This window comes from Aplosporella prunicola, assembly GCF_010093885.1.
Source record: "Aplosporella prunicola CBS 121167 unplaced genomic scaffold K452scaffold_1, whole genome shotgun sequence".
NCBI classification, from domain to species: Eukaryota; Fungi; Ascomycota; class Dothideomycetes; order Botryosphaeriales; family Aplosporellaceae; genus Aplosporella; species Aplosporella prunicola.
Window position 1 is genome coordinate 417,352 of NW_022983529.1, and position 26,279 is coordinate 443,630.

At 55.6% G+C, this 26,279-nt stretch overlaps 10 protein-coding genes across 10 annotated transcripts; 3 read left to right on the forward strand and 7 right to left on the reverse strand.

Annotated features, from left to right (window-relative positions):
- Positions 1–1,842: 1,842 nt before the first annotated feature.
- K452DRAFT_217081 (uncharacterized protein) lies at positions 1,843–2,797 on the reverse strand (the record flags this gene model as incomplete). Its single annotated transcript, XM_033536267.1, has 5 exons — positions 1,843–1,892; positions 1,950–2,238; positions 2,287–2,386; positions 2,444–2,500; positions 2,712–2,797. 5 exons carry the CDS (start codon positions 2,795–2,797, stop codon positions 1,843–1,845), a joined length of 582 nt encoding a protein of 193 aa, XP_033402845.1.
- A 284-nt stretch (positions 2,798–3,081) lies between these two features.
- On the forward strand, positions 3,082–5,119 carry K452DRAFT_240334 (uncharacterized protein). Its single transcript, XM_033537785.1, has 2 exons — positions 3,082–3,646; positions 3,713–5,119. The coding sequence occupies exons 1-2, from the start codon at positions 3,264–3,266 to the stop codon at positions 4,878–4,880; spliced, it is 1,551 nt and encodes a 516-aa protein (XP_033402846.1). The 5' UTR covers positions 3,082–3,263; the 3' UTR covers positions 4,881–5,119.
- A 215-nt stretch (positions 5,120–5,334) lies between these two features.
- K452DRAFT_282124 (uncharacterized protein) lies at positions 5,335–7,647 on the forward strand. The gene is made up of 3 exons (XM_033539539.1): positions 5,335–5,801; positions 5,932–6,594; positions 6,664–7,647. Exons 1-3 carry the CDS (start codon positions 5,385–5,387, stop codon positions 7,417–7,419), a joined length of 1,836 nt encoding a protein of 611 aa, XP_033402847.1. The 5' UTR covers positions 5,335–5,384; the 3' UTR covers positions 7,420–7,647.
- A 180-nt stretch (positions 7,648–7,827) lies between these two features.
- Positions 7,828–8,379, reverse strand: K452DRAFT_2409 (uncharacterized protein). Its single transcript, XM_033537804.1, has one exon. The coding sequence runs from the start codon at positions 8,340–8,342 to the stop codon at positions 7,908–7,910; it is 435 nt and encodes a 144-aa protein (XP_033402848.1). The 5' UTR covers positions 8,343–8,379; the 3' UTR covers positions 7,828–7,907.
- Positions 8,380–10,828: 2,449 nt separating this feature from the next.
- Positions 10,829–13,149, reverse strand: K452DRAFT_217301 (uncharacterized protein; the record flags this gene model as incomplete). The annotated part of the gene is made up of 2 exons (XM_033536279.1): positions 10,829–12,873; positions 12,972–13,149. 2 exons carry the CDS (start codon positions 13,147–13,149, stop codon positions 10,829–10,831), a joined length of 2,223 nt encoding a protein of 740 aa, XP_033402849.1.
- A 1,093-nt stretch (positions 13,150–14,242) lies between these two features.
- Positions 14,243–16,043, reverse strand: K452DRAFT_217873 (uncharacterized protein; the record flags this gene model as incomplete). The annotated part of the gene is made up of 2 exons (XM_033536321.1): positions 14,243–15,471; positions 15,542–16,043. 2 exons carry the CDS (start codon positions 16,041–16,043, stop codon positions 14,243–14,245), a joined length of 1,731 nt encoding a protein of 576 aa, XP_033402850.1.
- A 98-nt stretch (positions 16,044–16,141) lies between these two features.
- K452DRAFT_2439 (uncharacterized protein) lies at positions 16,142–16,584 on the reverse strand. Its single transcript, XM_033537928.1, has one exon. The coding sequence runs from the start codon at positions 16,465–16,467 to the stop codon at positions 16,240–16,242; it is 228 nt and encodes a 75-aa protein (XP_033402851.1). The 5' UTR covers positions 16,468–16,584; the 3' UTR covers positions 16,142–16,239.
- Positions 16,585–17,663: 1,079 nt separating this feature from the next.
- Positions 17,664–20,274, forward strand: K452DRAFT_354601 (uncharacterized protein). The gene is made up of 9 exons (XM_033545897.1): positions 17,664–18,386; positions 18,447–18,499; positions 18,592–18,599; positions 18,656–18,749; positions 18,817–18,978; positions 19,050–19,101; positions 19,165–19,586; positions 19,647–19,800; positions 19,857–20,274. Exons 1-9 carry the CDS (start codon positions 18,005–18,007, stop codon positions 19,988–19,990), a joined length of 1,461 nt encoding a protein of 486 aa, XP_033402852.1. The 5' UTR covers positions 17,664–18,004; the 3' UTR covers positions 19,991–20,274.
- Positions 20,275–20,334: 60 nt separating this feature from the next.
- Positions 20,335–21,965, reverse strand: K452DRAFT_261378 (uncharacterized protein; the record flags this gene model as incomplete). The annotated part of the gene is made up of 4 exons (XM_033538576.1): positions 21,787–21,965; positions 20,889–21,216; positions 20,682–20,812; positions 20,335–20,624 (listed from the first exon to the last, which is right to left on the reverse strand). Exons 1-4 carry the CDS (start codon positions 21,953–21,955, stop codon positions 20,335–20,337), a joined length of 918 nt encoding a protein of 305 aa, XP_033402853.1. The 5' UTR covers positions 21,956–21,965.
- Positions 21,966–25,436: 3,471 nt separating this feature from the next.
- Positions 25,437–26,193, reverse strand: K452DRAFT_354603 (uncharacterized protein; the record flags this gene model as incomplete). The annotated part of the gene is made up of 1 exon (XM_033545898.1): positions 25,437–26,193. The coding sequence occupies exon 1, from the start codon at positions 26,136–26,138 to the stop codon at positions 25,437–25,439; it is 702 nt and encodes a 233-aa protein (XP_033402854.1). The 5' UTR covers positions 26,139–26,193.
- Positions 26,194–26,279: the final 86 nt, after the last annotated feature.

Below are 26,279 nucleotides of genomic sequence, written 5' to 3' on the forward strand. Positions count from 1 at the left end.
TATACTGCAATCGTCCACCGTGCGTGCAATGCCGTATGCGATATCGACACCTGCCCAACCCAACCCAATCCATCAACCATCTCCCCAACATCCAAACAAAGGTTGAATTAGAGTTTCAGTTTCAGTAAGAGCTTGAGCTTTGAAAATCAAAGCGCAACTAACCGATTCCCTGCGTTCGGACACCAGGCTGGCGCTAGCGCCGCTCTTGTTTCATTGTTTCATTGTTTCCATTGTTTCGGCTGATTTGTTTCATTTGTTTCATTTGTCTGAGTGCTCGGTTAGCGCTGGGTGGTTTGTGCCTTGTTTGGTTTATATATATATATATACGTTATACATAGATATGTCTATACGGCTTTGAATACGGATACGTTGGCGAGTGGAGGTGTTCGTGACTTGTTTATTGTTTATTTTTATTTTAATTTTTAATTTTTCTGGAGTGTGCTTATGGCTGCGGTCCTGGCTTTGTGGCTAATCTGAGGGGGGTTGTCTGACTGTCTGTCTATGGGGGGGCTATATACTGCTAAGCTACGCAGTTTGACTTACCTGCTCTCTGTCCCTTTTTTCTTGCCCCCCTTCCACTTACCTGCCTGCTTATCCGGCATCCTACTAGCACCGCGCGTGCACAACCACATACCACCCATCTCCATCCGGCTACGCGAGCAACTGCACCAGCCAGCCATGCCAAACCACCTGCCTTGCTCCCCTCCGCTCACACTGCAATCCCTCCTCTTCTACCAACCCGCCACCCAACTCATCCCCATCGCTCTTTCCTTCTCTTCACCTCTCCCTCTTTCCCTTTTCTTCCTCTCTCTCTTCTTCTTCCACAGCGAAGCACACACGGCTTCGGCGACATCTACGCTTTCAGTCCACAGCCCCATTCCGCTTTCTCCACTGCATTGCGCTACACTACACTGCACTGCGCCGAAGAAAATGTAGCAGGTCCCAGCAGCGCAGCGCAGCACTGCCCCGTTGGCACCACCAACGCGCGCACATGGCGCATGGAACTTGGCGCAGCGGGTCGCGTCGCAGAGAGAAGAGGAACGGTGCTGCTCGAGCAAGGACAGCGGTTCAGATTGAATGAAATAAATCGTAGGAGCGTGCGTAGCGGGCGAGCAGCGGAAAGGAGAAAGGGGGGAACGACGGCGGCGACGATGGTAGCGGTGACGTGAGGGTAACTGGCATCGGCGACGGTGGTGGAGACGAGGATGGCCGGCCGTGGATAGGGGTGAGCAGCGTCGGACGGTCAGACGGTAGGGAGGAAGAGCGTGCGCGAGATGTAGAGGTTCAGGGGCTAGTGGTGGGGCGGGCGGGCGGACGGGCATCACGCGGCGAAGAGTGGGCTTGAGCGCTGAGCCTATCGCATTAATGAGTGAATGTAGCAAAAGGAGTGAGTACACGGGTGTGGTAGTAGTTGTCGATGTTGTTTCTGCTGTTGTCGACACAGGTATTTCTCAATGCATTTCGGTTGTCTCTCTCATTCTAGCACGTACTGACTGCCAAGGGCTGTTGCTGTTAGATATCACACGCTGGCGCCCCGGGATGGAAACCGCATCGGAAGACCGCAGACCGTTATCGAAAATCGTGTAAAGTACAGGACAAAGTGAAACCGAGCCGTTCGAAGAGGACGATATCGCAAGCCGTAGAACCGCAAATGCCGTACCGAACCGTCTCGAGATCGGACTATCCCTTGATCAATTGTGATGACTCAATCCGCGCAGAGAAAGGAAAAGTCAATGGGCGCGAGAAAGCCTGAAGAGTCGATCAGGTAGAAACTTTTTTAGACCACATGAGGATCTTCGTTAGTTACCATGGCCTTGTAAAAGGCGTGTTTGCCTGCCCACGTTACTCGGCAGCGGTGTCCAAGTCGTCGTGAGCCGGAGGCGGCGACTCGACTTGAAAAGTGAAGAGTTAGCAGCAGCTCGTCTATCGCCTGGCTAAAAAGAACTTACCTTTACGAGGCTCCTCGGCGGGGGCACCGTTCTCGCGCTCACGGTCCTCCTCCTCACGGTCGCGGACATCCTTCATGTCGCGATCGCGGTCGTCAGGGCTCCGAGAGCGGTCACGGTCACGGCGGTCGTAGTCGCGCTCACGGCGGTCGTCCTTGCGAGGGGAGTAATCGCCACGACCACGGCGGGGAGGAGTGACGCTACGGCCACGGCGGGGAGAACGATCGCGTCTCGGGGGACGCTCACGACCAGAGTCGAAGCGCCACGAAGCGGAAGGGGGAGTGCGAGCCCACTGAAACTGCGTTAGTTGAAAGTACAAGATGCAATCAGTGGGACGTACCTCGATCTTCAGAAGGTCGTCGCGACCGATGCGCTTGTTGTGCATCTCGTGGTAAGCATCATCAGCATCACGGCGGCTCTCATACTCGACGAAAGCGAACCTGAGGTGCAAGGTCAGACCATGACGGGTGGCGAGAGCGGACATGGAGGGTACTTACAGACGGCTTGACGCAGAACGCGGCGCGGGGATGTCACAGCGAACAAGACGTCCATACCTTGATTTTGATGTTAGACCGGGTCTTTCATCGTTGCCGCGCAGGCAAGGAGAAACGGGAACGAGATCGAGGGTCCGCCGTCGCTGGGGTCGATCGAAGGCTATCTACATGGAGGGATGTGCGTGATCGATCGGGTGGGATCGTATGAGGGCGGGTAGGAAGGAGAGCCTAAGCGCTCGACGGGTCGATTCACGTATCGTAGTTGACGTACCGCTCGAATTCGTAGGCAAGGTCGCGGGCGCGGGTGCCGTGGCCGAAGCCCGTCACGTAGAGGGTGGTGCCGCCACGAGAGGACATGGTCGGGGGCGTATTTGCGACTCGATGGCAGGGGATCGATGCGCGAAGACGGGGGAGACGCGTTGGTGGAGAAGATGGACGTGTGGTTGGGTGGGTGGAGGACGTCGGCTGGGCAGGCTGGACGGGCGGCGGATGGGTTTGACCGGCACGCGCGCATCACGTAAGCTGAAGCTGCCACCGCTGCCATTCACCCATCCCGCTTGCAGCCTAGCCTCGCCTTGGCGCCAGGTCCAAGCAGTGAGTGAGCGGCTTTCAGTTAAGTCTTTGTGCTTGCTTTGTGACTTCACTTCCATCGCCTTTCAACCCGCCCACTCGAAGCCTGCCCTTCTCCCACTCTCCCATCCTCCCCAGGCGACTCCCGCTTTCCGTCGTCACCGACAACTTTCCCTTACTCGCCGCCACCCCATCCGCCGAGCGCCCACTCTGTCCTCCATCTCCCCGCTCGACGTCTCGGACTCGCCCAAACATGGCCGTCGAGCTCGCCGTGGGGACGCCCCTTGCCGACGCCCTCCAGAGCGTTCTTCAGCCCAAGCTGGCCGAGGTCGGCTGGAGCGGCGAGGACGAAACCACCCTCTCTGAATACATCATCCTCATGCTTGCAAACGGCAAAACGCAGGACCAGATCGCCTCGGAAATCTCAAACGACCTGTTAGGCCTGGGCCCCGGCGACCCCGCCGCTATCGAGTTCTCGCGCTGGTTGTTTGAGCAGGTTGAGGTCCTGAACGCAAGATTGAATGGCGCGCAAGCAGTTCCGCAAACGAGCGCGGCACCTCATGCCGCCGCCCCGCCGAGCGCCGTGGAAGGCACGACCCAGGACGCAGAAATGGGCGATGCCTCAGCAGCTACCATGTACGTATATGCCTTTATTCTAGAAACGCCTGGACGCTTCGGACGGTTTCCTGACAAACTTTCCAGACCTACTGGCCCGAAAGCGATGCGCAACGGCAACCAGAACGCTCGCGACAAGCGCATGCTTGGCCACCTCAACAAATCCATGGATCGCTCGAACGACTCTGCGCTGCATCGCGTAAGGGGAGGCTCGGGACGCATTAATTCACATGGTGGTCGGGACCCACCAAGAGGACCAAGGAACCAAGCAAACCGGCAACAAGCGATCATGAACGGCCTCAGCATGCCGGGAATGCCGGGCATGCCGGGTATGCCAGGAATGACTGGCATGCCTATGCCTGGCAACATGAACATGTCGGCAGAGCAGCAAATTGATTTGTACAAGACATGGGAACAGGCAGCAGCGCACATGGCAACCCTTAACAACCAGTTAGCGGCAGCGGGTGTGCCTGTTCAGCCATACATCAACCCGAACTTTCAAGGGAACCAGCGGTCCGGAGGAAAGTCATTGTTCGACCGTGTGGATCGCTCTTCACGCCGTGGCGGCAGGCCTCATCAAAACGCAAGGCCGCAGCACTCGCAACAGGATGCCGAAATGGGCGATTCTGATCAGGCTGCTGCCAATGGTGGAAACCCGGAGTTCGCGAACGAGAAGCAAGAGCCGTTCAATGTTCTCTGCAAATTCAACCTCAATTGCACAAAGCCGGAATGCCCGTATGCCCACCAGGGACCCGCTGCGTTCCCCAACACTTCTGTCGATCTCTCCGATGAATGCAATTTTGGAGCGCGTTGCAAGAACAACAAGTGCACTGGCAAGCACCCGTCGCCTGCGAAGATCACTGCGCACAATGCCGAACAAATGTGCCGGTTCTGGCCGAACTGCGCCAAGGGCGATGACTGCCCGTTCCAGCACCCTGAAAACGCTGCACCCTTGTGCCGCAACGGTGGTGATTGCACGACTCCCGATTGCAAGTTCACGCACACTTCGATCAAGTGCAGATTCAACCCGTGCAAGAACACGTGGTGCAAGTACAAGCACGAAGAGGGCCAGAAGGTTGTTCCAGAGAACAATGTTTGGCAGAAGAATGGAGGAAGCGGTGGTCACACCATGGACAGGAAGTTTGTGGACGAGAGCCTGCCTGAAGAGCTAATCCTGCCGGGTCGGGACACGCAGATGCAGGCCGAGGAGGAGGGTTCGGCTGCGGCCGCGGAGGAGGCTGCGACTGCGACGTGAAGGAATGAGACACGACGGATGGCTGGTTGAAAGGATGGGAAAAGGGTTTTATCATTGAAGCTTTGGGACGAAGATTCGAAGTTGGAGATACCGACACAAGCAAGTGGAGCCTTGTAAGATTAGGTACGGCGTTTGAGGGCAATGTCGAGGGCTGGGGAGGTCCTTTAATGGTCAGGGTAAAGATGGGTTTTGCAAATGAAACTGTTCTTTGGGATAGGGGCGCGTAGATGCTCCTTGGCCTGGCCATCAGCTTTGATTGATCGTCATGACGTGTGTGTTTGGTGAAATATTTTGAAGCATTTGAACATTGGCCAGCCATCAATCGGATTCGCGTTAAAATAGGCACAGACGCGCGTGGCATGTGTGTCAGTCGGACGCAGTCGATGATCACGTCACGGGTGACGGCAGTCGGGACTCGGAGGTGCTATGGAGGACTAGCTGTCGACGACATCATCAAAAGCTCCGCGGGCTCCAAACCCGCCGCCTTACCTCGACACCAGCGCGATGCAATTCCGCCGCCATGCGCTCCTCCGCCACAGCATGCACATCGTGCAGCAACACCCATTGAAGGCCACCGCCGCCTCGCGCGGGCTCCTCACCACATCCACACTTCTCCGCACCACCACCGCCGCCACCCCCACCACAACTACCAACAACAACAATGGCCGGCGCAATTATGCCTCGGCTACCGCGGTGAAAGATGTTGCCGTGCTGGGAGGCGGGCTCACTGGCCTCGCTAGCGCGCACTTCCTCGCGCGCGAGCTACCGCACGCTAAGATCACGGTGTATGAACGCAGTGCGCGCGTCGGGGGGTGGCTACACAGTGTGCGCAAGCCGGTGCCGGGCGGGGGAGAGGTGGTGTTTGAGCAGGGACCGAGGACGATTCGGCAAGCGAACACGGCGCTGGCTATGACGCACTTGGTAGGTTGGAGGCAGCAATGGCAGCAGCAGTAACTTTGCGCCAGGGCGGACAAGAGAAGAGCGAAAGCGAGGTGTTATTGTTTGGTTGTTCCAAAAGAATGACGGCTGATAATGCATTTTTTTGCTACAGATTCAAGATCTCGGGTTGACGAACGAGGTCATGTATACCTCGAGGAAGTCACCGGCTGCCCTGAACCGCTATATCTACTACCCGAATCACTTGGTGCTGATGCCCGGGCCTTCGCAGAACCTATACGCTAGCTTGTATCGGCTGATGACGGAGCCGATATTCAATGGATGGATGAAGGGCTTCTTCGGCGAGGTATTCCGCCAACCTCGCAGCGAGGACGTTGAGGACGAGTCGGTGGCCGAGTTCCTCAGTCGCCGCCTTGGCGGGTCAACCCTTCCGGACAACCTGGCTTCGGCGGTCATGCACGGCATCTATGCGGGCGACATCTATAAGCTCAGCGCCAAGAGCCTGTTGCCGTTTCAGTGGTGGTTGGAGAGAAAGCATGGCGGTCTGCTCAAGGGGCTGGTGGAGGTGCAGAAGGAGCCTGGTGTCCCCGTCCCGGTCAGAGACGCAGAATTCATGCAGAGCTTCGAGAACGGGCCGGCCCTGGCACCGGACTTCTGGGCGAAGCTGAAAGACGCGAGCGTCTTCTCTTTCAAGGGCGGCATCCAGACTCTCATTGACGGGCTGGAAAGCTCGCTGAGGAAGCACAAGAACGTCACCATCAAGCAAAATGTGGGCATCAAAGGGCTAGAGAAGGACGCGACCACTGAGAGAGTCAAGGCAAGTTGAAAACTCCACCGCGCAGCCACGAACCCCGCATAAACAGCATTTTAACCCTCACCACCACAGGTGTGGACGCACGACTCTGCCTCTCCCACAAAGCCCGACTCCCTGAAAACGCACGACTTCATCGTCTCAACCCTCCAGGGTGCGGCCTTCTCCGCCATCGCATCCCCACAGGGCAAGCCCTCACTCGTCCCCTCCCTCGGCGACATCCCCGCCACGACCGTCATGGTCGTGAACCTATTCTTCCCGTCGCCGGCCCTCACGCCAGTGCGCGGCTTCGGCTACCTCATCCCACGCAGCGTGCCATTCGAGCAGAACCCAGAGCGGGCGCTCGGCGTCATCTTCGACAGCGACGCGCTACCCGGGCAAGACACGGCGCAAGGGACGAAGCTGACGGTGATGCTAGGCGGCCACTGGTGGGACGGGTGGCCGAGCGAGGCCATCGACGCCGCGGCCGAGGACGGCGTCGCGGCCGCGCGCACGGTGCTCGCCCGCCACTTGGGCATCACCATGGACCCCGTCGCGAGCCATGTCGCCGTGCACAGAAACTGCATTCCGCAGTACACGGTTGGGCACTCGGCGCAGCTGCAGAGGGCGCATCAGGACCTGCGCCGCGCGTATGCGGGCCGCGTCGTCGTGGCCGGGAACTCGTATACGGGTGTCGGCGTTAATGACTGTGTCAGGGCGGCGCGGGATGTCGCGATGCATGTCGGCGCCGATGGCATCATGCCGAATCGCACTGGGCTGGAGATGTTTGCGGAGAAGCAGCAGTGGACGCGCATGAAGTCGCCTGTGAAGATTGGTGGAGGGGGCGCGTAGATGGATCTGGATGGTTTATAGAGGTGATAGAGGCCCTGCCTCGCAAAATACGCATGTGCTGTTTGGTTTGGTCTGTTGCCTGGTTTTTGCGATGATGGTGTGACTGATCGAAAGAGAAGGCATTGGAGTTGTGTTCTAGAAATTCGTGCCGCGGGACTTCGGTGCTGTTTGTCCGTTAAGTCTATGCCAATTCTATGCGGCCAGTTGACGAGGAAACTCTAACCCGCCATACTCAACTTTGCGAACTCCGAAAGACCACTGGCTTATCTAGAGCGCGCCTCAATTTGCCTTACTGTACTTACTGGCGACAATGGCTATAGCGAGAACCGAACGCAAGTTCTTGCACCGTTACCAGTGAACTTCAATCACAGAAGTACAACAGGAAGGACTGACTGGCACAACCTACACCACAGCAGCAAAAAGAACGCACGAAGTAAAAAGTCGGCGCCCAAAAGCCCCTACAAACTCGCCGGCTACGGCTAGTTTCCTCAGCACGTGTAGACGGCGCTGTGGCTCCCAGATGCAAACACGCAACGACCTTGGAACGGAACACCGAAGAACCTGCAAAGTCGCGCTGATGAGCTAACTCCCGGATTCGAACTCGAACTCAGACCGTCATAACAATGGATCACTGAACGCCTGGGCCCGAAAGTTGCAGGCTTCAATGTTATTGGTATTTGGTTGTTTTTAACTAGACTACTGTGACCCAGAGGCCGGATTGGAGATGGCGGAGCGGGTTTATATGCTGGGGTGGCGTGGAGCTTGGTATTAATTTTTTTGTAGCGGAGGGGTGGGTGATGTGATGGGGTAGGAGGGTTGGTAGCGCGGGTGTGGTAGTGCTGTATGTGAATGTGTGAACGTCGCCGTTCACTGATTGACGTTGAAAAATCGTTGCTAGATAAGATCACTATATATATGCACATGCTTTTGCATGCTCAGTGCACTCAAGTTTTAAGCGACTAGGATTGCTTTGACTCTTTCGGGGTATCTGCACGTTAGAGTTGGCCTACCGCTTCTAGGAGACACGGCTGCTTCTGCCGAACGATCCTACCTCCTACTTACTGTCGCATAACAGTATGCCGTTCAGAATGGCGTTACAATGCTTCAGTAAATAATATGGAATATCCCCCCAAAGTATTACCCAACCCGGTTGGATCTCCCTCGAGTATACTCTTAGGTGAATGATGTTGTCTAAGCAACGGCATGAATCAATGAAACATAATGTGATGGGTACGAGTATTCGGCTGGGGCAATATCAATGGTAGCTGGTCAGTGAGACACGTACTGCTAAATTTGCCTTAAAACATAATACTGGCTATGAAAATAGCGGGGAACTACACCTTCTAGTACTTTTAATGCCCTTTTTAGATTTGAGCGTCTAAATGTATATAGAATTACCTACTGGAATCGTAGAGAAACGCACTAGAGGTAGCCGTGTCGGAATAAGGTTCTATGTGTTGATTTCTTGTAGTCGGTCGATTTTCATCCCGTAAGTCTTCAACTTATACTATCTGGCTAATAGTCAATCATTATAGTCGAAGGGAGAGCTCTATTTCAAGTTTTTTGTTATAACTTAGTTACTGTGATTTTCCATAAGCTGCCTATCATAACGCTGATGGTATTTGTCATCTTGCTCGACACGCGACGAACGAAATAAAGCATTGAGAAAACGTTCTTTCTAGCAATCTAACAGTGCCGCAATATTTCAATGGAATATAATTCAGAGTCATGATGTTTCTAATTCCAGCTCTTACGAGAAAATGAAGCGTGGTAGTAAGAAGCTCAATCGCATTATACTGTTTAGAGTATAGCACCCTATTTTAGAAGCATAGTTAAACACCTAGCTTATTTCGAGATCTACTCTGATAGCAAAGACCATCTAATCCAAATACTCCACGACATAAAAAGCACAACAGACTGCTAAAGCCATATTAGCGATAAAAGCAAAGCACATGAACCAGCTCTCATACAACCATATCACAACCCGCAAAACGCCTCATCAAAGCATCAAAAACCCTACTAACAGCCACCACCACTCGCAGAAGCAAAAAACGACCATAAAAACCAAAACCAAAACCGCAGTCTCTCCCATCCGCAGCACCCGCAACAGCCGCAACACCCGCCTCCCCAACCCAGCACAACCAACCAGTCTAACCAACCCAGCCCAACCAACCCCCCCAAACCGATCACCACATTACCAATCACCCCAATCCCAACCCCAACCCCACCCCCGCAGCCTCCACACGACTTACATGGACCATCACACACTACAGCGTCCGTGCGCCTGCCCCATCGGGATCGGCGCCGCCGTCGCGCCCACGACCGGCTTAGCGCCCGATGCTCCCATGCCTTGGCTTACCGTGTTTGGATGGGCGCGTGCGGGGAGCGTGCGCGCGTGCGCTGCCGCTGCCGCTGCGCCGCTCAAGGACGATGGGCCGGCGTGCGTGCGTGCTGCGTAAGGGGTAGGGTAGGGTGAGTAGATAGGTGAATGGAAGCAGGAGGAGTGAGGCAGAGAGGAGAGGGAGAGAGGGAGAGAGAGGGAGGACGCGAGGGAGAGGAGACGGCTTGAGAGCAACAGGCGGGCGGACGTACCTACGTGTTCAGAATACGACGGCGACCTACCTGGGTCGTCTCATCCGATTCCTCATGCACTCTTCCTGCTCCAAGAATAGCAGACGCAGCCGCCCGAACGCGCGTCGCCGCGCGAGACGCGGGCCCGAGCGCGCCGGAGGAGGAGAAGAAGAAGACGGAAGGGAAGGAGTCGTCGTCCACCTCAAAAGCGCTAGATGGATGGATGGAAAGATGGGTTTCTTCTTTTCTTGCGATAAACAAAACGAGCCGGATGCGCAGCAGCGTCCGGGACTCTCTCTACAAACGGTAGATACCTATGGAAGCCATTATCCGTTCCTCTAGCGCCGCTGCCGCCCCCCAAGCCATTACTCCAGAAGCCCCCCGTATTCCCCCTCCCCCTTTCCTTGCTCCTTTGTTCCGTCGCCATTCTCCCTTTGTTTTGCTCTATGCATTGGTTCGGTTGTTGCAAATGATGATGATGATGATGATGATGTTGTTGTTGTGGCGACGACGACGATGATGTGTAATGTTATGTCAACGGCGTCGCCCAATCTTTTCCGTTGTCTTCGGCTTAGCAAGCCGTCTCTACCAGATTGAATGCTTTGTAGTGCCTTTCGGCGACTCGTCGTTTCCTCCTCCTCTTTTGCGAAGTTCGTAGTTTCTTCATGGGAAGTGCCCTCGGCGTGTAGTTCTGTGTACATTAAAGCGTACCGCTGGTGTAGACGTGTCGAAAGATACGTTTGAATACCCCGAGCGTTCTTTTTGCACATGGACACCTACGCTGGACGCTGTTCCTTCAATGCCCTGAAACGATCGTCAACCCATCATTTCCCTTTACTCAACCAGGCGGTGTTCTCTTGACGCCCCAAATGATCGAGTCCATGAGCGCATATGGGCTGGCTTCGGAATCCAGATCCGCCACCAATGGACTGTTGTGGTTTAAAGGAAATGAGCCGTCGTCTCCCATTAGCGCACCGTTGATGTCTTCGAGGGTGTAGCCAACCATTGTAGGAGTGCTCGTTGCCGTCGACGGCATGGCCTGTTGCAGCCCCAGCGATGTGGATTTGGACTCTTGAAGGTTCAAGAGCTTCCTTAGAGCGATCATCGAGCGAGTGATCGGCTGTGACAGCTCGGCAGGATCAACTTGCCGAGTAATATCCGTAAGAACGGTGATGAGTTTCTCGAGCAACATGCGAGCGCGCTCGTTGCGCTCCGGTTCCTTTAGAATGCCGAGGAGAAGCGCGCAGCTGAGGGAACGGTGCACCGCGGCCCAGGACCGCGAGGCGAAAACTGTCATGTTCTGCAGGCCAAGGAATGCCTCGACGGTATTGGCAAGACTGTCTACGCAGGCTTTCCGCATACTGCGAGTCAGTTCGTTGTTCTCCATGGTCGGGCTGATCGCGGGTCGACAGAGCTCCGACATGATGTACGACATGTGAAGATACAGCGCCCAGTGCTGGAGTTGGTCCCGCATCGATCGGCATTTGCGCGAATCGCGAAGGAAGTCGGCTGCGTCAAACATGATGTCCTGGATTTCTTGGCGCCGTTCCGCTATCCGCCGCAGATCGGGGTCTTGGTTCGATGCGCGTTCGCTGACAATGTCGAGACCGACTTTACAAAGCCGGTACATGCACTCAATGTACGGGCGGTTTCCCGGGCTTGATTCTGGGTTGATGGGAACAAGCTCGGTGGTACTCGTTGATGAAGCCCTGTCGTAGGTAATTGAGAGCAAGCTGTCTTGCCACAGAACCGCCCACCACACTTTCTTTCGCGTGAGCTTAGTTTCCTCGGTGGAGCTGGTTGGGCAGGCACGGTGCAGCCCTAAACTCTGAGCCAGACGAATAGTCAGGCCGAGCAAGGACCACGACACTCCAGCATTCATATTGTTCGACATGACGTTTCCGAGGATCAGCAACGATTGGATGGACTCCAGGCTCGAATGCGACAGGAAATTGGTGGAACGCAGACACTCGAAGCTGCAGCACACGTAAACCTGCGATGTCAGCTCCCGTTCCTTGCGCGGCAAGGCAGAGCATTGGCACCCAGAAGCAAGCACCGCGAATAGTAGTCCGACCCAATGGAGATCCTTGCCGAAGATTGACTGTTCGGTGACTCCGGTGACTCCGGTGACGCTGCCATCTTCCTCGTTGGTCCGGGAACCTCCGCGCGTGATGAGGAAGCGCAAGAGTTCCGATTCGAGCTTTTCGATGTCGGCAACGGCGGGGTAAACGACATGCGCCGTTTCTTTGTGATACTTGAGCAAGTTCCAGCAGTCCGAGTCATTCGGCAAAGCATTGCAGAGTTCGTACACCCGAGACATGGATCCGTGCGGCAGACCCCAAAGGTCCACAAACGGATATGTGGCGCTTTCGTTGTCCAAGCCAAATATTGGCAGGACATTTTTGCCCAGCAATTCTTGCACGCCGCCGCTGCTCCCAGCTTCACCCTTTCCCAAACTCATCACCAGAGCAGGCACGGAATTTCCACCAAGATGGACCGTTTGACCCGTAATACTGTTCGTCGTGTGGATCCCCTGACTACTGACGTGGCGGGTGCTCGGGTCCGCAGAGAGCTGTCTAGAGGGAGTGCTCGCGGCGGTCTCGGTATGACCGTTTGACGGCCCGACGGGTCCTTCGGAAGCGTGTCGAATGGTGCCTTTCAAGTCCAGCAATGACCGCTCGACGGCATTCAGCTTGGAGCATAGTCTCTCCCAATCCTCGCGCCCGATTGTGACTGTGCCGTTGACGTTGTAGTTGATGGAGCTATTAAGACCGTTTGATGAGTCGGCGAGGCCGTAATGGCTGGGGCCATGGCTGATGCGCTTCGCCGGCGGGTGGGACTCGGCAGGAGGATGATATGTGCAGAGCTCCGGATGTTCTCTGGCTACGCAGAAGTCAGCATCGAGTGTGCAGCGCGGGAGTCGGGGTGGCAGGGAGGGCGCAAGAGCGATTCCAGCGACGGCCCGGGAGGGATGAGCGTACCAATGCACGTCTTGCACGGCACGGCCTGGTCGCACTTGACCTTGCGCTGGCGGCACGGATAGCAGGCCTTGTACTCCCTGGCCTTTCGCTTCCGTCGCAAGATCTCGTCGACGTCAGAGCGCGAAGCTTGCTCCGGGAAGGCGGGGGCGGCGGGCGCGGAGGTGCTGGGACTGTCCATGGGCTCGGATTTCGACATTGCTTATGGGCGCGCGGCGCAAAGCATGCTGGGGTGAGTCGGGGAGCGTGGGGTTGCGTGCCGAGGGCAGATGGCAATGGAGGAGGGAAGCAAGAGTTGAGACTGCGAGGATTAGGTAAAGACGAGCTAGGTCTAGACGGGCCAGCGGGGAGCATCGACTGGGTCCGCGACCGTTTGCGAAAGCGCAGCTAGCGCACTTCCAGATTGCATGGGCGGGAGAAAACGTCAGTTTCGGCGTGCCTGAGGGCCAGCTGAAGTGCCAGCGTTGGCGAAAGCCAGCCGAGATCGCCCCCAGGGTTTGCTCGTGCCACTCGCCTGCGACGACGACAACAAATAGCGCAGGGGACTGGCGACGTCAGGCTCAGGACCACCTCGTCCTGCCCGCACAAGCCCGCCGTCTAGGGCGACAAGCCGGCTAATCTGGTCGTTGCGCGTGCGTCCTGCCAGCCCTACGGGCACCATGCCGGCTGCCTCGCTGCATCACAACAAGCCTCGAGGGAGCGGCTGCGGGAATATCGCTCCGAGCCAGGTGGCCCGTAATTCTCTCCCGCTGCAGCTGCTGGTCGATGCGCGCAATGCGGGAGGACCTCCTATGTCTGCATCAAAATCACGCATGTAACTAAACACGTATGGTTCAAGCTTTGTAAAAATTACGCATCGCTGGTGTTGATGCCTAGCCAAAGATCGCTATCTGACCCCACCTCGCAAATCTTTTTGCTGAACAGACAACGCCGCCAATGCCATCGCTATGATATCTTGAAACAATCCCCAACGCCGCTTTTTCAATGCGTCTAGCTGTCTAAGTCTAGTGTCGCCGTATTACTATGTCTCGGTCCCCGGATCCCTGTCCGCGAGCGAGGTGGTATCATGTTAAATCGATGCCAGATCGGAGGGTAACAAGATCTTGCGAAATAAGTCAAATGTGTTTTTTTTTTTTTTTTTCTTTTCTTTCTTCTTTTCTTTTTTCTTTTCCTTTTCTTGAAGTTGGAGCTTCCGCACGTAGCAGCAGCTTTTTTGGTGGACCTTTGGACATCCTTGGTGAGGCAATTTCCGAGTCGAAGGCTTAGCGAACTGTTTACTGGGGGTCCGTAGCAAGCTTGGTCTCGGGAATCATGGTCGTCTGGTTCTCCTCGTCATCGCCACTGAAGGCGTACCTGGAGTGCCTGCGGATGGCAGCACCCTTGAAGAAGAAAACGTAGGGAATTGCGCAACACGCAAGACCGATAAAGGCCAACAGCGTACTCGCCCACTCGTAACCAAGACGGTGGTACATCTGCTCGGTGAAAAGGACCACACCGGCACCCCAGAACGAACGGATGAAGGTCTTCGCAGCAAGTGCAGAAGCAGCTTGGTGCTGGTAAGAGTCGACGAGGTAGTTGTTTGCCGCGTTGTACAGGAAGATGAAACCGAAGCCGACCGACCAGCCTGCAAGACAAGGGCCGACCCAGATAAGCCAGGGGTATGAAGTCCAGGCGAAAACGAAAAGACCAATCGGAATGAACCAGCAAGAAGCCATCATTGGGTAAAGACGAACTTCTGCAGGGGGTTTGCCATTATGCTTTTCGACCATCTTCAGGTAGTGGCTGTTGACGAATGGCGCACAGGCGGCACTCATGACGACTCCGACGGCGAGGGGAATGAACATCAAACCGGTGGTGGATGCGCTGAAGCCCTTGCCCTCCTGGAAGACGATGGGGTAGGCCACGAAGAACATATATAAAAGACCATACAATACGCTCATGTAAAGCGAGATGAAGAAGACGATGGCCTCGCAAAAAAGCAGCTGGAACGGCCGAAGCAAGAAGATAGTGAGACGCTCGCTGAAGGGACGCTTGTCCAAGTCCTCTTCAGTGACATACTTGTCGTCGTTGGTCTCCTTCCTCATCTTCTTGGCTCTCTTGGATAAAAGACTAGGAGTGTAGGTCTCGGGCACGGTAAACGAGATGAGGAACCACGCAGCACCGGAGAGGATAAGCTGAATCCAATACAACCATCTCCAGCCGAGGTTGTCGGCCAAGAAGCCACCGATGAGAGGACCAATAGCTGGACCAATGAACGGAGCGGCACTGAATGCTGCCATGGGCACACCACGCTCCTCATTCTTCCACAGATCAGCCAATGTACCTCCGACCAGTGTCATGGGCGCGGAGAAGGCGATGCCATCAATGGCACGACACACGAGAAGAGTCGCCATGTTCTTGGAAACAGCTTCAGGGATGATGAAGACGACTGCGATGAAGAGAGTGGAGGCGTAGATGGGCTTCCTGCCGATGATCTCGGACAGTGGGGCGAATGCCATCGGACCTGTGTGAAGTGTCAAGGTCAGCAAGGTAAGACCACTTTGGATTGCTCAGGGGAAAGACAGTGTACGTACCCACACCGAAGCCAACGACGAAAAGGGTAATGGCCAGAAGACCGACTTCTCTCGATGAACCGAACTCATCAGCGGGGCCTTGGATATCGGCAGTGATGACAGCACTGTTCAGGGCCACGACGAAACAGGTAAAAGCAACACACATGGTGCACCACCACTTGTATGCCTTGGACCAGTTCTTGGGGTTTTCAGGATCGTTGATCTTCCAGGTAACGAGCTCGTAACGCTCAAGCTTTCCGGTCTGATGGGACTTGACCTCCTTGAGGATTTGGCCTTCGGCGGTCTCCTGGGTGTATTCCTCCAAGCGGGCATTTTGGGACAGTGTCCGGGAGGGCAGGTTCACCAGGTCGTCTCCACTCAGACGGTGCGTCTGGGTGCGAGTGAGGTTGGTAGTAATGGGAGCAAAGCCGGTGGCAAAGTCCTGATCTTGGGTTGCTTCCACATGGGTGGAGTCTGAGCTGGCGTCGTCGTCATGGACGCGAGGTTCTTGAGTTCCTGACATGGTAATGTCTGGTCAGGGTAGGAACAGAAACAAAATGTATTCACTGGGTGTTCAAAGAGCCACAGGGCTGGGGGAGGTCTACTATATATCTTGCGAGGGCCTTGGGACATTCGGGGCCAGTCCTATGCCATGGCGGGCGACTCTCGGATTTGCATTGTCTGATAACAAGTTGACGCAGCCACCAGAGCCTGAGCAATTATCGTGCAATGAGTAGGGCTGATTTTCGCAGGGCCCAATTGCTGAAAGAGGTATGAGTCGGCGTTGGAAACGCGTGACAACGAAGGTATGTCCAAGATATCCCCGAAGGATGCGTACGCCAAGTGTTCGAGCCCGAGCTGAGAGACAAAAGCGAGAAGGGCGCGCCCGCTCTGCGAGGCATAAGCAGCATGAATCCGGCCATGCGCTCCGGCTCGCGCGACTGCATCGGTAGGTTGTTTGTTGTCCACCGCCTAAACTCGACGATGGGCGCGTTGTTTGCTACACCGGTCTGCGATGCGCGCGCCCGCCCCAAGCGCCGAGTTTTTCGCGAGCACGCACCCGTGCTCCCCCGGCACGCTTGGACGTTGATCGTTTGCTCTAACAACGGCCTTGATGGTGCGTATGGCGAGGATCTTCCATCATCGGCCTAGCCGCCTGGGCCTTTGGGCAGGGAGCTGCTGGCCATCAGTGATCAATGGCTTCCATCAAGCTTCTGGCCTCTGCCCCGTCGGCTACCGGCGAGTCATGTCGCCCGTGCGGAGTGACGTACGGGACGTCAGGTTGATATCACGAAATTCTGCGGGCAGAAAGTTGACGCGCCCCCGACGACGGCATGGCGTGGCAATGGGGGATTGTCGAGCTGGCGGGCAGGGCCGGCGGCCCTTAAAGTAGGTTCGTCTACTCGTACTCCGTAACCATGTGCGGGGCCGCGGCTATGTTGCCAGCCGAGGCAGCCAAAGCGGGCGCAATGCAGTTTGGGGGGATTACGAGTCCAGTGTTGTGTGAGGGGAACGTGAGCAGCGGCTGAGATGGCTGATTAAATGCAGGCGGCCGTTTGCCGCGAGCACCGTGATGGCCCCCGCATGGCGGCGCAGCGATGGATCGCGGCCTGAGCGCGTCCTTCTCCGCACCTCTGACAACTACCCTCAAGGTGCCGCTGGCCATCCTGTTACACATCCACCTCGCTGGGACTCGGTTGAGTGCGTGAGGAGCTGCTGCACGAGTGGCTTCATTGGCGACTGCAAGGCAAAAAACTAGGCAAACGCGCGGTGCTTGGGTGCATTCTCGAGACCCGCTCGCACTTGACGTTCGAGTTGTCGGATCCGACTGGCCGCTGCTTCTCTCTGATATCCCTGTCGCACTTGGCTGCAGTTTCTCGTTGCTCTTATCCATCAATCCGCTATAATGGGTAAGTCTCATCCAAGCCTAGCCTGCCTGCGCTGCGCCTTTAGACCCCCCTCCTTCCGCCAGCACCCGCCTGCTGTCAATTCCCCATCGCATCGTGAGCAGACGGCTCCGTCATCTTGACCACCTAGACACTCACCGTCGCTGCAACAGACACGTCCAACTCATACCGCCCAGACACGGTAAGCAAGCTCCCCCCCCCTCATCCTCTCGCTCTCCGTTTCCTTGGCGCCTTCCCACCACTCCATTCCCCACCCCCATCCCATCACCGCGACCTGCATGCACCGCGACCGCGATCGCTGTCTTGCAGTGCGCCCGGCGCGCGACGAGGCGGTGGTTGATTGAGGTGGCCTTTCCTTCTCTCATCACCCACGGCCGCGCGCACGGCAGAGCCGCGGAACTTGCCCCTAGCCGACCGTTGCGCTGCGCCTGAACCACCTTCACTTTCGCGACCTTCGCGTCCTCCACCTCATTGCACCCACCACCACTTTCATCACCTTCCCTCATTCACCCGCACAACCCGTCACCCGAACACGTTGCCGAGCACGCCATAAAGTCCCGCTCTGCTCGCCGCAGCCATGGACGCTTCACCTGCTGACGACCCTTACAACAACCAGCGCGAAAGGTCCCGGTCGCCGCGTCGCCGATCTCGAAGCCCGCGTCGCAGTCGTCGATCATACTCTCCTCGCAGTCGCTCGCGCAGTCGTGACGACTTCCGCCGCGGTGATCGCCGTTCGCGTTCGCCTATGAGTGGTGCTGCTGGTGCTGCTTCAGGATATTCCAGTGCTTACGGTGCGGCTCGTGGTGCGCCGCCAGCGAGGAACGTTGAGGAACGTGCTGTCGCAAAGGAACAAATGATGGCTTCGCTGCGTGAGTCCTCTCAGCAGGACCGTCGTGTCTATGTCGGCAACTTGTCGTACGATGTCAAGTGGCATCATCTCAAGGACTTCATGAGACAGGGTAAGCTCGAGACTCGCATGCACCTTGCGGGCGCATTCTGCTAACTTTGTCCGTCCGTAGCCGGAGAGGTCCTGTTCGCCGATGTATTGCTTCTTCCGAATGGAATGTCGAAGGTGGGCTGACTGTGGCTGGTCTTTCTGGTTTCTTCTGGTATTTTTTGGACGTTGGATTGACGGGTGGGACTGGTTGTCCGTAAACGATGTAGGGATGCGGGTAAGTTGCGCCATCTCACCTTTTTTACAGCCAACATTGAAACTAACTTTCTGCAGCATTGTGGAATACGCTACAAGGGAACAAGCCCAAAACGCGGTCAACACCCTTTCGAACCAAAACCTCATGGGTCGCCTCGTCTACGTTCGCGAGGTAAGTTCCGTCATCCACTCACTCAAGCAGAAAGTATTAGAGTAACATGCTGAAATACGTGAATCAGGATCGTGAGGCCGAGCCTCGCTTCACTGCTCCTCCTTCGGTTGGCCGTGGTGGCTATGGCGGGACCATGCGTGGTGGTTTCGGTGGCTATGACGGCGGCTTCGGCGGTGTCGCCGCCGGTGGTGGTGGTGGTGGCGGTGGACGCCAGCTCTACGTCTCCAACGTTTGTGTCCTCCCCTTGGTGTTTTTTTGCTAATCTTGAAGGAACCGGCTTGTTGACTCGGTGGTCTTTAGCTCCCTTACAACGTTGGATGGCAAGACCTCAAGGACCTGTTCCGCCAGGCTGGTAAGTCACTAATTACAAATGCTCTCATAAATTTGTGTTTCTCAATGCTCATCGCTTGACCAGCTCACAACGGCGCCGTCGTCCGCGCTGATGTCCACACCACTCCTGATGGTCGCATGAAGGGTTCGGGCATTGTCGCTTTCGAGGCCCCTGAGGACGCTCGCAACGCCATTCAGCAGTTCAATGGCTATGACTGGCAGGGCCGTACCCTTGAAGTGAAGGAGGACCGCTTTGCTGGACCTGCTGGCTTCGGCCGTGGTGGATTTGGCGGTGGGTTTGGTCGTGGAGGCTTCGGTGCCCGTGGAGGAGGAGGCTTCGCTGGCCGTGGCGGCTTTGGCTATGGCGGCCGTGGCGGCTTTGGTGGTGGATTTGGCGGTGCTCCCATGGGTTACGAAGCCGGTGGATTGCCTCCCGCGCCTCCCAACCCCTTCACCGACTTCGCTACCTCCGGTGGTGAGCGTAGCTCTATCATCTACGTCCGCAACGTAAGTCTAGCCAGATGTGCTTTTTTTCTTTTAAAAAGTTCTGTCACTGACTCTATCCAGCTGCCGTGGTCCACGAGCAACGAGGACCTCGTTGAACTCTTCACCACCATTGGCAAGGTCGAACGCGCCGAAATTCAGTACGAACCCAACGGTCGCTCCCGTGGCACCGGTGTGGTCGAATTCGACAGCCCCGAGAACGCTGAGACCGCCATCTGTAAGTTCCTATTGTCACCAAATATTGTCGGATCATCTCGCTGATCATTTCTATAGCCAAGTTCACTGGATACCAATATGGTGGTCGTCCCCTCGGTCTGTCCTTCGTGAAGTACACCAACCTTGGACCTGCTCCGGATGCCATGGAGACGGAGGCTCCTGTCGGCCTCACCCAGGACCAGATCATGTAAGAGGATTGGGTGGCACGATTCAACACAATTTGCTTTCAAAAAAAAAAAAAAAAGCTACGTTGATGGGACGGCAGCGAGACTCTTCCTCTTCTGCTTTCGTGTCTTCAATTTGAGTCTAAAACTGGCTAAAGAACCTTGGCCACATTTCGGGCAAGGTGGCATGCCATTCGACACGGTTCGGCGGTTACACAAAAAAGTTTTTTCATGTAGTACAGATCAGAATGCGGACAGCCTTTCATAGCTAATACACAGCTATCTACATGACTTAACTTCCTTACTCGCTTGCTCTGGACATGTTCTTGTGAATCTTCCGTTTTATTTAACCTTATAACCTTCTGCTAGGTTTAGCTTCTCTGCATCAACCCCATCATCCATTCATATACGGCCCATTGCACAGCATTGACAATAAATGCCCGCACACTGCATATTCCAAGACCTCTAAAGAACACGGACAAGCCCTCAGTACGGTAAGCACGACGGGTGATGTCCCAAGCACCCATCTGCCTGTGCGTGCCGTCCAAGGAAATTGCACCTCCGCCGACAGAAGCCCGCAGCAAGGCCTGTTGCTCTCCGACGGCAGCGCTAACGGCACCCGCCTGATATTCCTGGGTTTGGACTCTTGTTTTGATCACGTCTGCGCATCGCAATCAGTTAGTGTACTCCACGCGCAATATAGCGGAGTCTCACTTACCGAGGGGGAAGACAGAGGCCCAAGTCGCGATGCCGGCAAGGCCACCGCATAACAACACTTTCAGAGCGGCCTGGTGCTCCGTATCGTCGGGGGAGGTTATGGCGCGCTTGGTGAGCTCGTAGCTCCAGAAGCTAAGGGCAGAGACGAGGGTAAATTAGACAAGGAAAAGAGAGGGGACGAAAGAGAGGATCAAGCAAACCAACTCACTAAAACGCATAGCCCACAGCATCCCTAATACCAGTGACAACGCCACCATGATAGAACCCTGGCAGGCCCTCGGCGCGCCAGGTATCGCGGGCAACGGTCCATGACGAGGGAGCGTGGGCGTAGACCTGGGCGCGGCACTTGACGAGCTCGGTAGGGGCTGAGACGACGAACGAAGCGAAGCCGCCGACGGCGCCAGCGACGAAGACTTTGCCGAGAGGAGTGCTGGGAGAGCTTGGGTCTGGCTCGTGGAGCAGCTTGAGCGTGCGGTTGTACGTCACGAAGAGGATGGCGTTGAGGGCGCCGTAACCGAGGACGGGCGCCGGGATGCCTGCGACGGGAGGGTTGAGGTTAGTTTGTGGGCTGGGATGATTGAGATCGATTGCGCTTTTGTGGGGGCTGGGGGTTGCTCCCAGTGGTGTGTGGTGTTGTGAGGTTGCGTGCGCTCGTCGAGCTGAGCGTGGCTGGGGAGGCGTGGCTTATCACCCGTCAACACACAAGTCTTCTCTCACGGCCGATGTTGTGGAACGTGGCACACGGATATGCCGTTCGCTTTAAGAACGCTTTTCCCTTGTTCGCTCTCAATATATATGTACATGGTGATCCATGTCATGAAGATGCCGCCTTCCGTACGCCCGAAGGAAGGCGTTCCTGAACAAAAGAAAGTCGTTCACCAAGCGACTAAAAGAGCACTCGGAGGATAAACCGGAGTAGAACCCAGAGATGATATTGTCCTCCATGGGGAAATGGCAATGACTTCAGGAATAGCGAGGACTGGACTTTGTGCTCAAGGACGCCATAGCCGTCGGCCGTGAGAGAAACTGGTATGTGAGAAAGCAGCACATAATAGGCTTTCGCCAAGGCAAGCCTGTCAAGGAAAATTGAGGCTTGGATGTATTACCTCTAACATAGGTCCCCGCATTGCGCCAGCCCTGACCAGGGGCGGCGGCTGCGGGTGAGGAAGCGGCAGTTGGGCCAGCTTGAAGGCGGGTCTTGACAAGATCAAGGGGATTGCCAATGAGGATGCCGGCCGCACCGCTCAGGTAGCCGGCCCAGAAGTCTGCGGACATTTGTGTGGATAGACGAAGGGAAGTTGGACAACTACCACATGGTGGTGGTGGAGCCTGGAGAAGATGACGGAAGGCACGTGATGATGATCGTACTCGTTCCTACCTAGAGGGATGACGGCAGTTGGTCGGAGGGCGGGGCGCCGGACTCCGGCTCCGACAACGCCAAAGCAGAGCTACTTTTTTTATATTTTCTCTCCTGTACTCCTTTCCTAGACACTGTAGGTTGTTTCCTGAAACCCTCTGCATTTTGGAGAAGAGTTCTGACTGACATGTACAATTGTAGGGCGGATTCGACCTTCGCCAGGCATCGATTTTGCTGTGGAGACACGCGCCGCTCGTACAATCGCCACTCAGCCCTATAGCTGGCCCGCAGCATCCGTTCACAGTCCAAACCTCCTAAGACGAACCGAACTGCATCAACTACCCAAACGCAAAGACTCTGGGTAAAAACATCAAGCTTTCGAGATCACCACGATAACTGGATGGGTGCAATGGCCACTAGGCCCTTTGTTTCGGAAGGCAATGCAGGCCGAGCCCCAAGACATTCTCAAGGTGTCATGAAACTTTTGCAGTCTTAGTCTGCTGTCAGTCTCAGGTTTTCATTCCTGAGCTTGAAACAGAGCATAAATTGCAGTTGTGGAAAGTATTCTTGCTGTGGGCCTCTGCTGAGAGCAACGACCTTCCCGTTTTGGAGGGTCAATCTTTCGGGTGGCAATGCTGTCGCCATTCTTAAGTCTCCCTTGTCACCGTACGAATTTTTCTGGCAGTTATGAAAGAAAAAAAGAGCTTAGAGGATCATTCGAATTATATTCGAATGTCGGAGACTGGAGCATATGGCTTGCTCAATGGCGGTAAAGGCACTGACACAGTCTACCCCTTTGGGTTTAGGGGTTTATTAAACGGTGATTATCCATTGTGGGCGCAAGAGTTACCGATCGTTTGTCAGCATGTCCTTGTTTCCCTACGGCCTATAACAGAAGTCCTTTCTGATTGGCACGCCTTTGAATGCCGTTCAATAAGCTTCCAATCGGCAGCACTCACTTGGTAGAAGGGAGTTTGTCATTACAGCCGCTCAATCGTTACCATGAATTGCGGAGTGGCTCCCAATCAAGGACCCTGGAGTTTGTCGCTTTGGATCCCCAGTCACATATGCTGGCTCTCTTGTATCAATTGGTAGTTGGTTCGACTTACATTCTTTTCACACACCATTTGCGCTGTCTTCCAACTCCTACGCGCCCGAGAACCCCCAAAAGTGAGCTGCACGTCTATCTGCCGGCCCGAGCTCAGATTCCGAAGACTTCGAGCCTAACGGAGGCGGAGCACTCCTCCCCGACGTTGAGAGAGATCGCATCAGAGACTTCCAGGGTCTCTTACTGCACCCGAGAAGAAACGCGCACAACCGACCAACCGATCAAGGGGGCGATGGCTCCGCTCAAAGCCGGCCCCAATGACTGCACCTCGCATCAGGTTATGCATGATGCCCTGAGAGGTCTTCCGGGGCTCCTTTTGCGGGTTAGATTCAGACCTGGCCTTCGTGTGCTTTGGTTTGAATGGTAACTGCGCTTGGGAGTTCCTTCCTTATTAGCCAGCACTAACCGTCAGCCTGCATCCGCCGAAAGTCATCAGTCCGCCTCCGCCTCCGAGGAACAGCAGCCCGACTCCCCGAACAAACTCAGCTCGTTCCACCGCCGAATAAACCTTTCGACTTTCACTCAACACAGTACTACACCGGGGCCAACATCGAAGCTATTCGATGCTAGCAAGACGCGTCTGCTGATCTCACAGCATCAGATAGACGTCCCTAGCTGACACCCTCTCCGGCCAACGCCATCTGGCCCTCCCTGCGCATCCGTCGTCGCCGTTCCTACGATCCACAACTCCATCGAGAGTGGCGAAGCCCTTCCAGATCAACGTCCCGACATACATCCACGCGGCAAATACACCATATCAGCATGTGCTGGATCACACATTACGTCTTTGCGTGCTGCAGTAGCACCCATCCAAACGGCTACATATCCACACTCTGCCATGACGCCAGTACAAACAATTTAGACCCGCGCAACTGTCGTGATCGTAAAGACCACGTGAGCGCTGTGGCCCAGAGCATATGTGTTACCTGTCAGGCACTCAAGGCAATCGAGTCGATGATGCAACAGAATACAACAAAGGGCAAGTCTCCACGCAAGTAGGTCCATACGGCTCGGTCACTACAGGAATACAACTTTACGAAGTCATGACCGACGCATGCTGGTCTGCAGGTGGCCAACCCAACAAGACTTTTCCCTCGTCCCGCGCTCACCTCTGGCCCATGTCTTACGGGAAACCTTGCTGGATATAAACATTCGGATACCCTTCAGTTTGCTTTTTGTTATACAACTGATACAAGGCCTGGTCCGTGAGGATTGAGCCCTGAGTCTACTGTCCTGGGACAGTCAGTCGTCACTATATTTTCTCGGTTCTCGACACGGTCGGTTATGGTTATGTGGTAGGGTTAAGGCAAGTCTTGTTGGCATATCCATCTTCGGTACGAACGAGCTCTCGTATGTGATCTACGATAGGGGCTTATGGTTTTGCAAACACGGCAGAGGTCTTGACTGTTACACTGTGCTTTTCCTACGTCCTTACCACTTCCTTTCTTTGCCACACAGTAATTTCTTTCACCTCCCCATGCATTGTTGGATTACTACTGTTATTGGATTACAACTGCTAGGATTAAAGTCTTCAAGTCTACAGCATGATATTGGTACATTCACCAACCCTCCCCGTATCCCCAACGCGTTCTATTCTGACGCCTGCGTAGTATACCGAACCTGTCTTGAGCCTCTACCGTTCATCCTAGGCGCGTTTGATATCACGGAACCGTCATCGATCAAATGACCCAGCACAGCGCTTTCACTTCTGCCGATGTCATACCAATTACCTTCTTCATAATAACACTCACAAGTTTCCTGGTCATCCAATGCACGTACCCATCGCCAAGTCTGCTTCAAATCTAACCACAACGTGGCCCAGCCATGCACGTCATTCCAGACTCCACGCTGACGATGGCTACACCGCGCGGGAGAGGGTCCGACCAACCAACCACACGGCCTCTCCCTGCCTCCCTCGTACGGACCACAGACGACTTTGACACCGCCGACTCCCACCACAAAGGTCGTGGCCATCATAGCAGACAGAACGTGTAAGGAGCACGTCTCGCCACAAGCCTGTGGCCGGTGGCGAGCTGCATGTGCCCTCAGCGCGTTCATTCGCTGGCTCGCCGGCCCGAGCTCAGGGGCCGGACCTGGCTCCGCTTACCGGGCTCGCCGAGTACTGCGGGGAGAGAGCACGTCAGAGCTGGGAAGGACCGGATCCGAGGACCATCTTTCTCTCTTCTCGTGATCACTGTGTGGCGTGGCATCAGTCATGCTGTCGCCACTGTCACTGCCTGGGCCCGCTGTCTGTCTCTCTGCCGGCCTGCTTCCGTCGCCTTCAACTCGCCTCACCATGCACGTTCGCACGCACGCACGCCTGCCTGGAACACCGCGCCTCTCGTCCTACTCGCGTACACGTTCTCTGCCCTGTCCATACGGGCCTGGCCTGCGGCCGCATCGCTGCGTTCCCGTTTCATTGCTTGTTGTGCTCCTCGCTGTCTGTCGTCTGCTCGACGGTCATGGGTGCCTGTCCACTCCTTCTCTCGTTGCCTCGGCTCGCTCTCACGCACACGCACACGTACGGCCGATCTGATCTGTGTTTGTCTGTCTGGCTGTGCTGGGGTGGGACACTTGGGAGGGACAGCGGTGTCGTCAGAGTATATGGCGATGGGCCGAGGGGCTGGGAGACGCTTCCCTGTCTCTCCGTCCATACCTCTGGTGCTGGATTGATCGTCTGGTGTCAGGTGGGCGGGTGCTATATGGTGAGTGAGTGGAGAGACAAGATTGCTGCGCATGGGTAGATAGACAGATAAGTGTGAGGTGGAGAGGCAGAGTAGTGACGAGGTAGGTTTGCTTGTGTGCAGTGCTTTCTTGCTTGCTTGCTTCCTTCCTTCCACTTGGGTTGGCAAGCCACCGCTACCACTGCCGCAGCTGTTTCCTGGAAGAGGGATACGCCTGCGGGCAAGCGTGTCTGCTTGCGTGGCTGTCGAGGGAACGAAACGGCTTACCTGCCGTCCTGAGGTTTCCTCTCCCATCCCACCACCCTTCATTTTCACTCACACTTATGCACCTCCTCCCTCACAACTTGACGCCTTCAGAGGCCCTTGCCAACTATACTTACTGTAGGACTGCTAGCTGCTATCTACTAGCTGCTATCTACTAGCTGCTATCTACTAGCTGCTATCTACTAG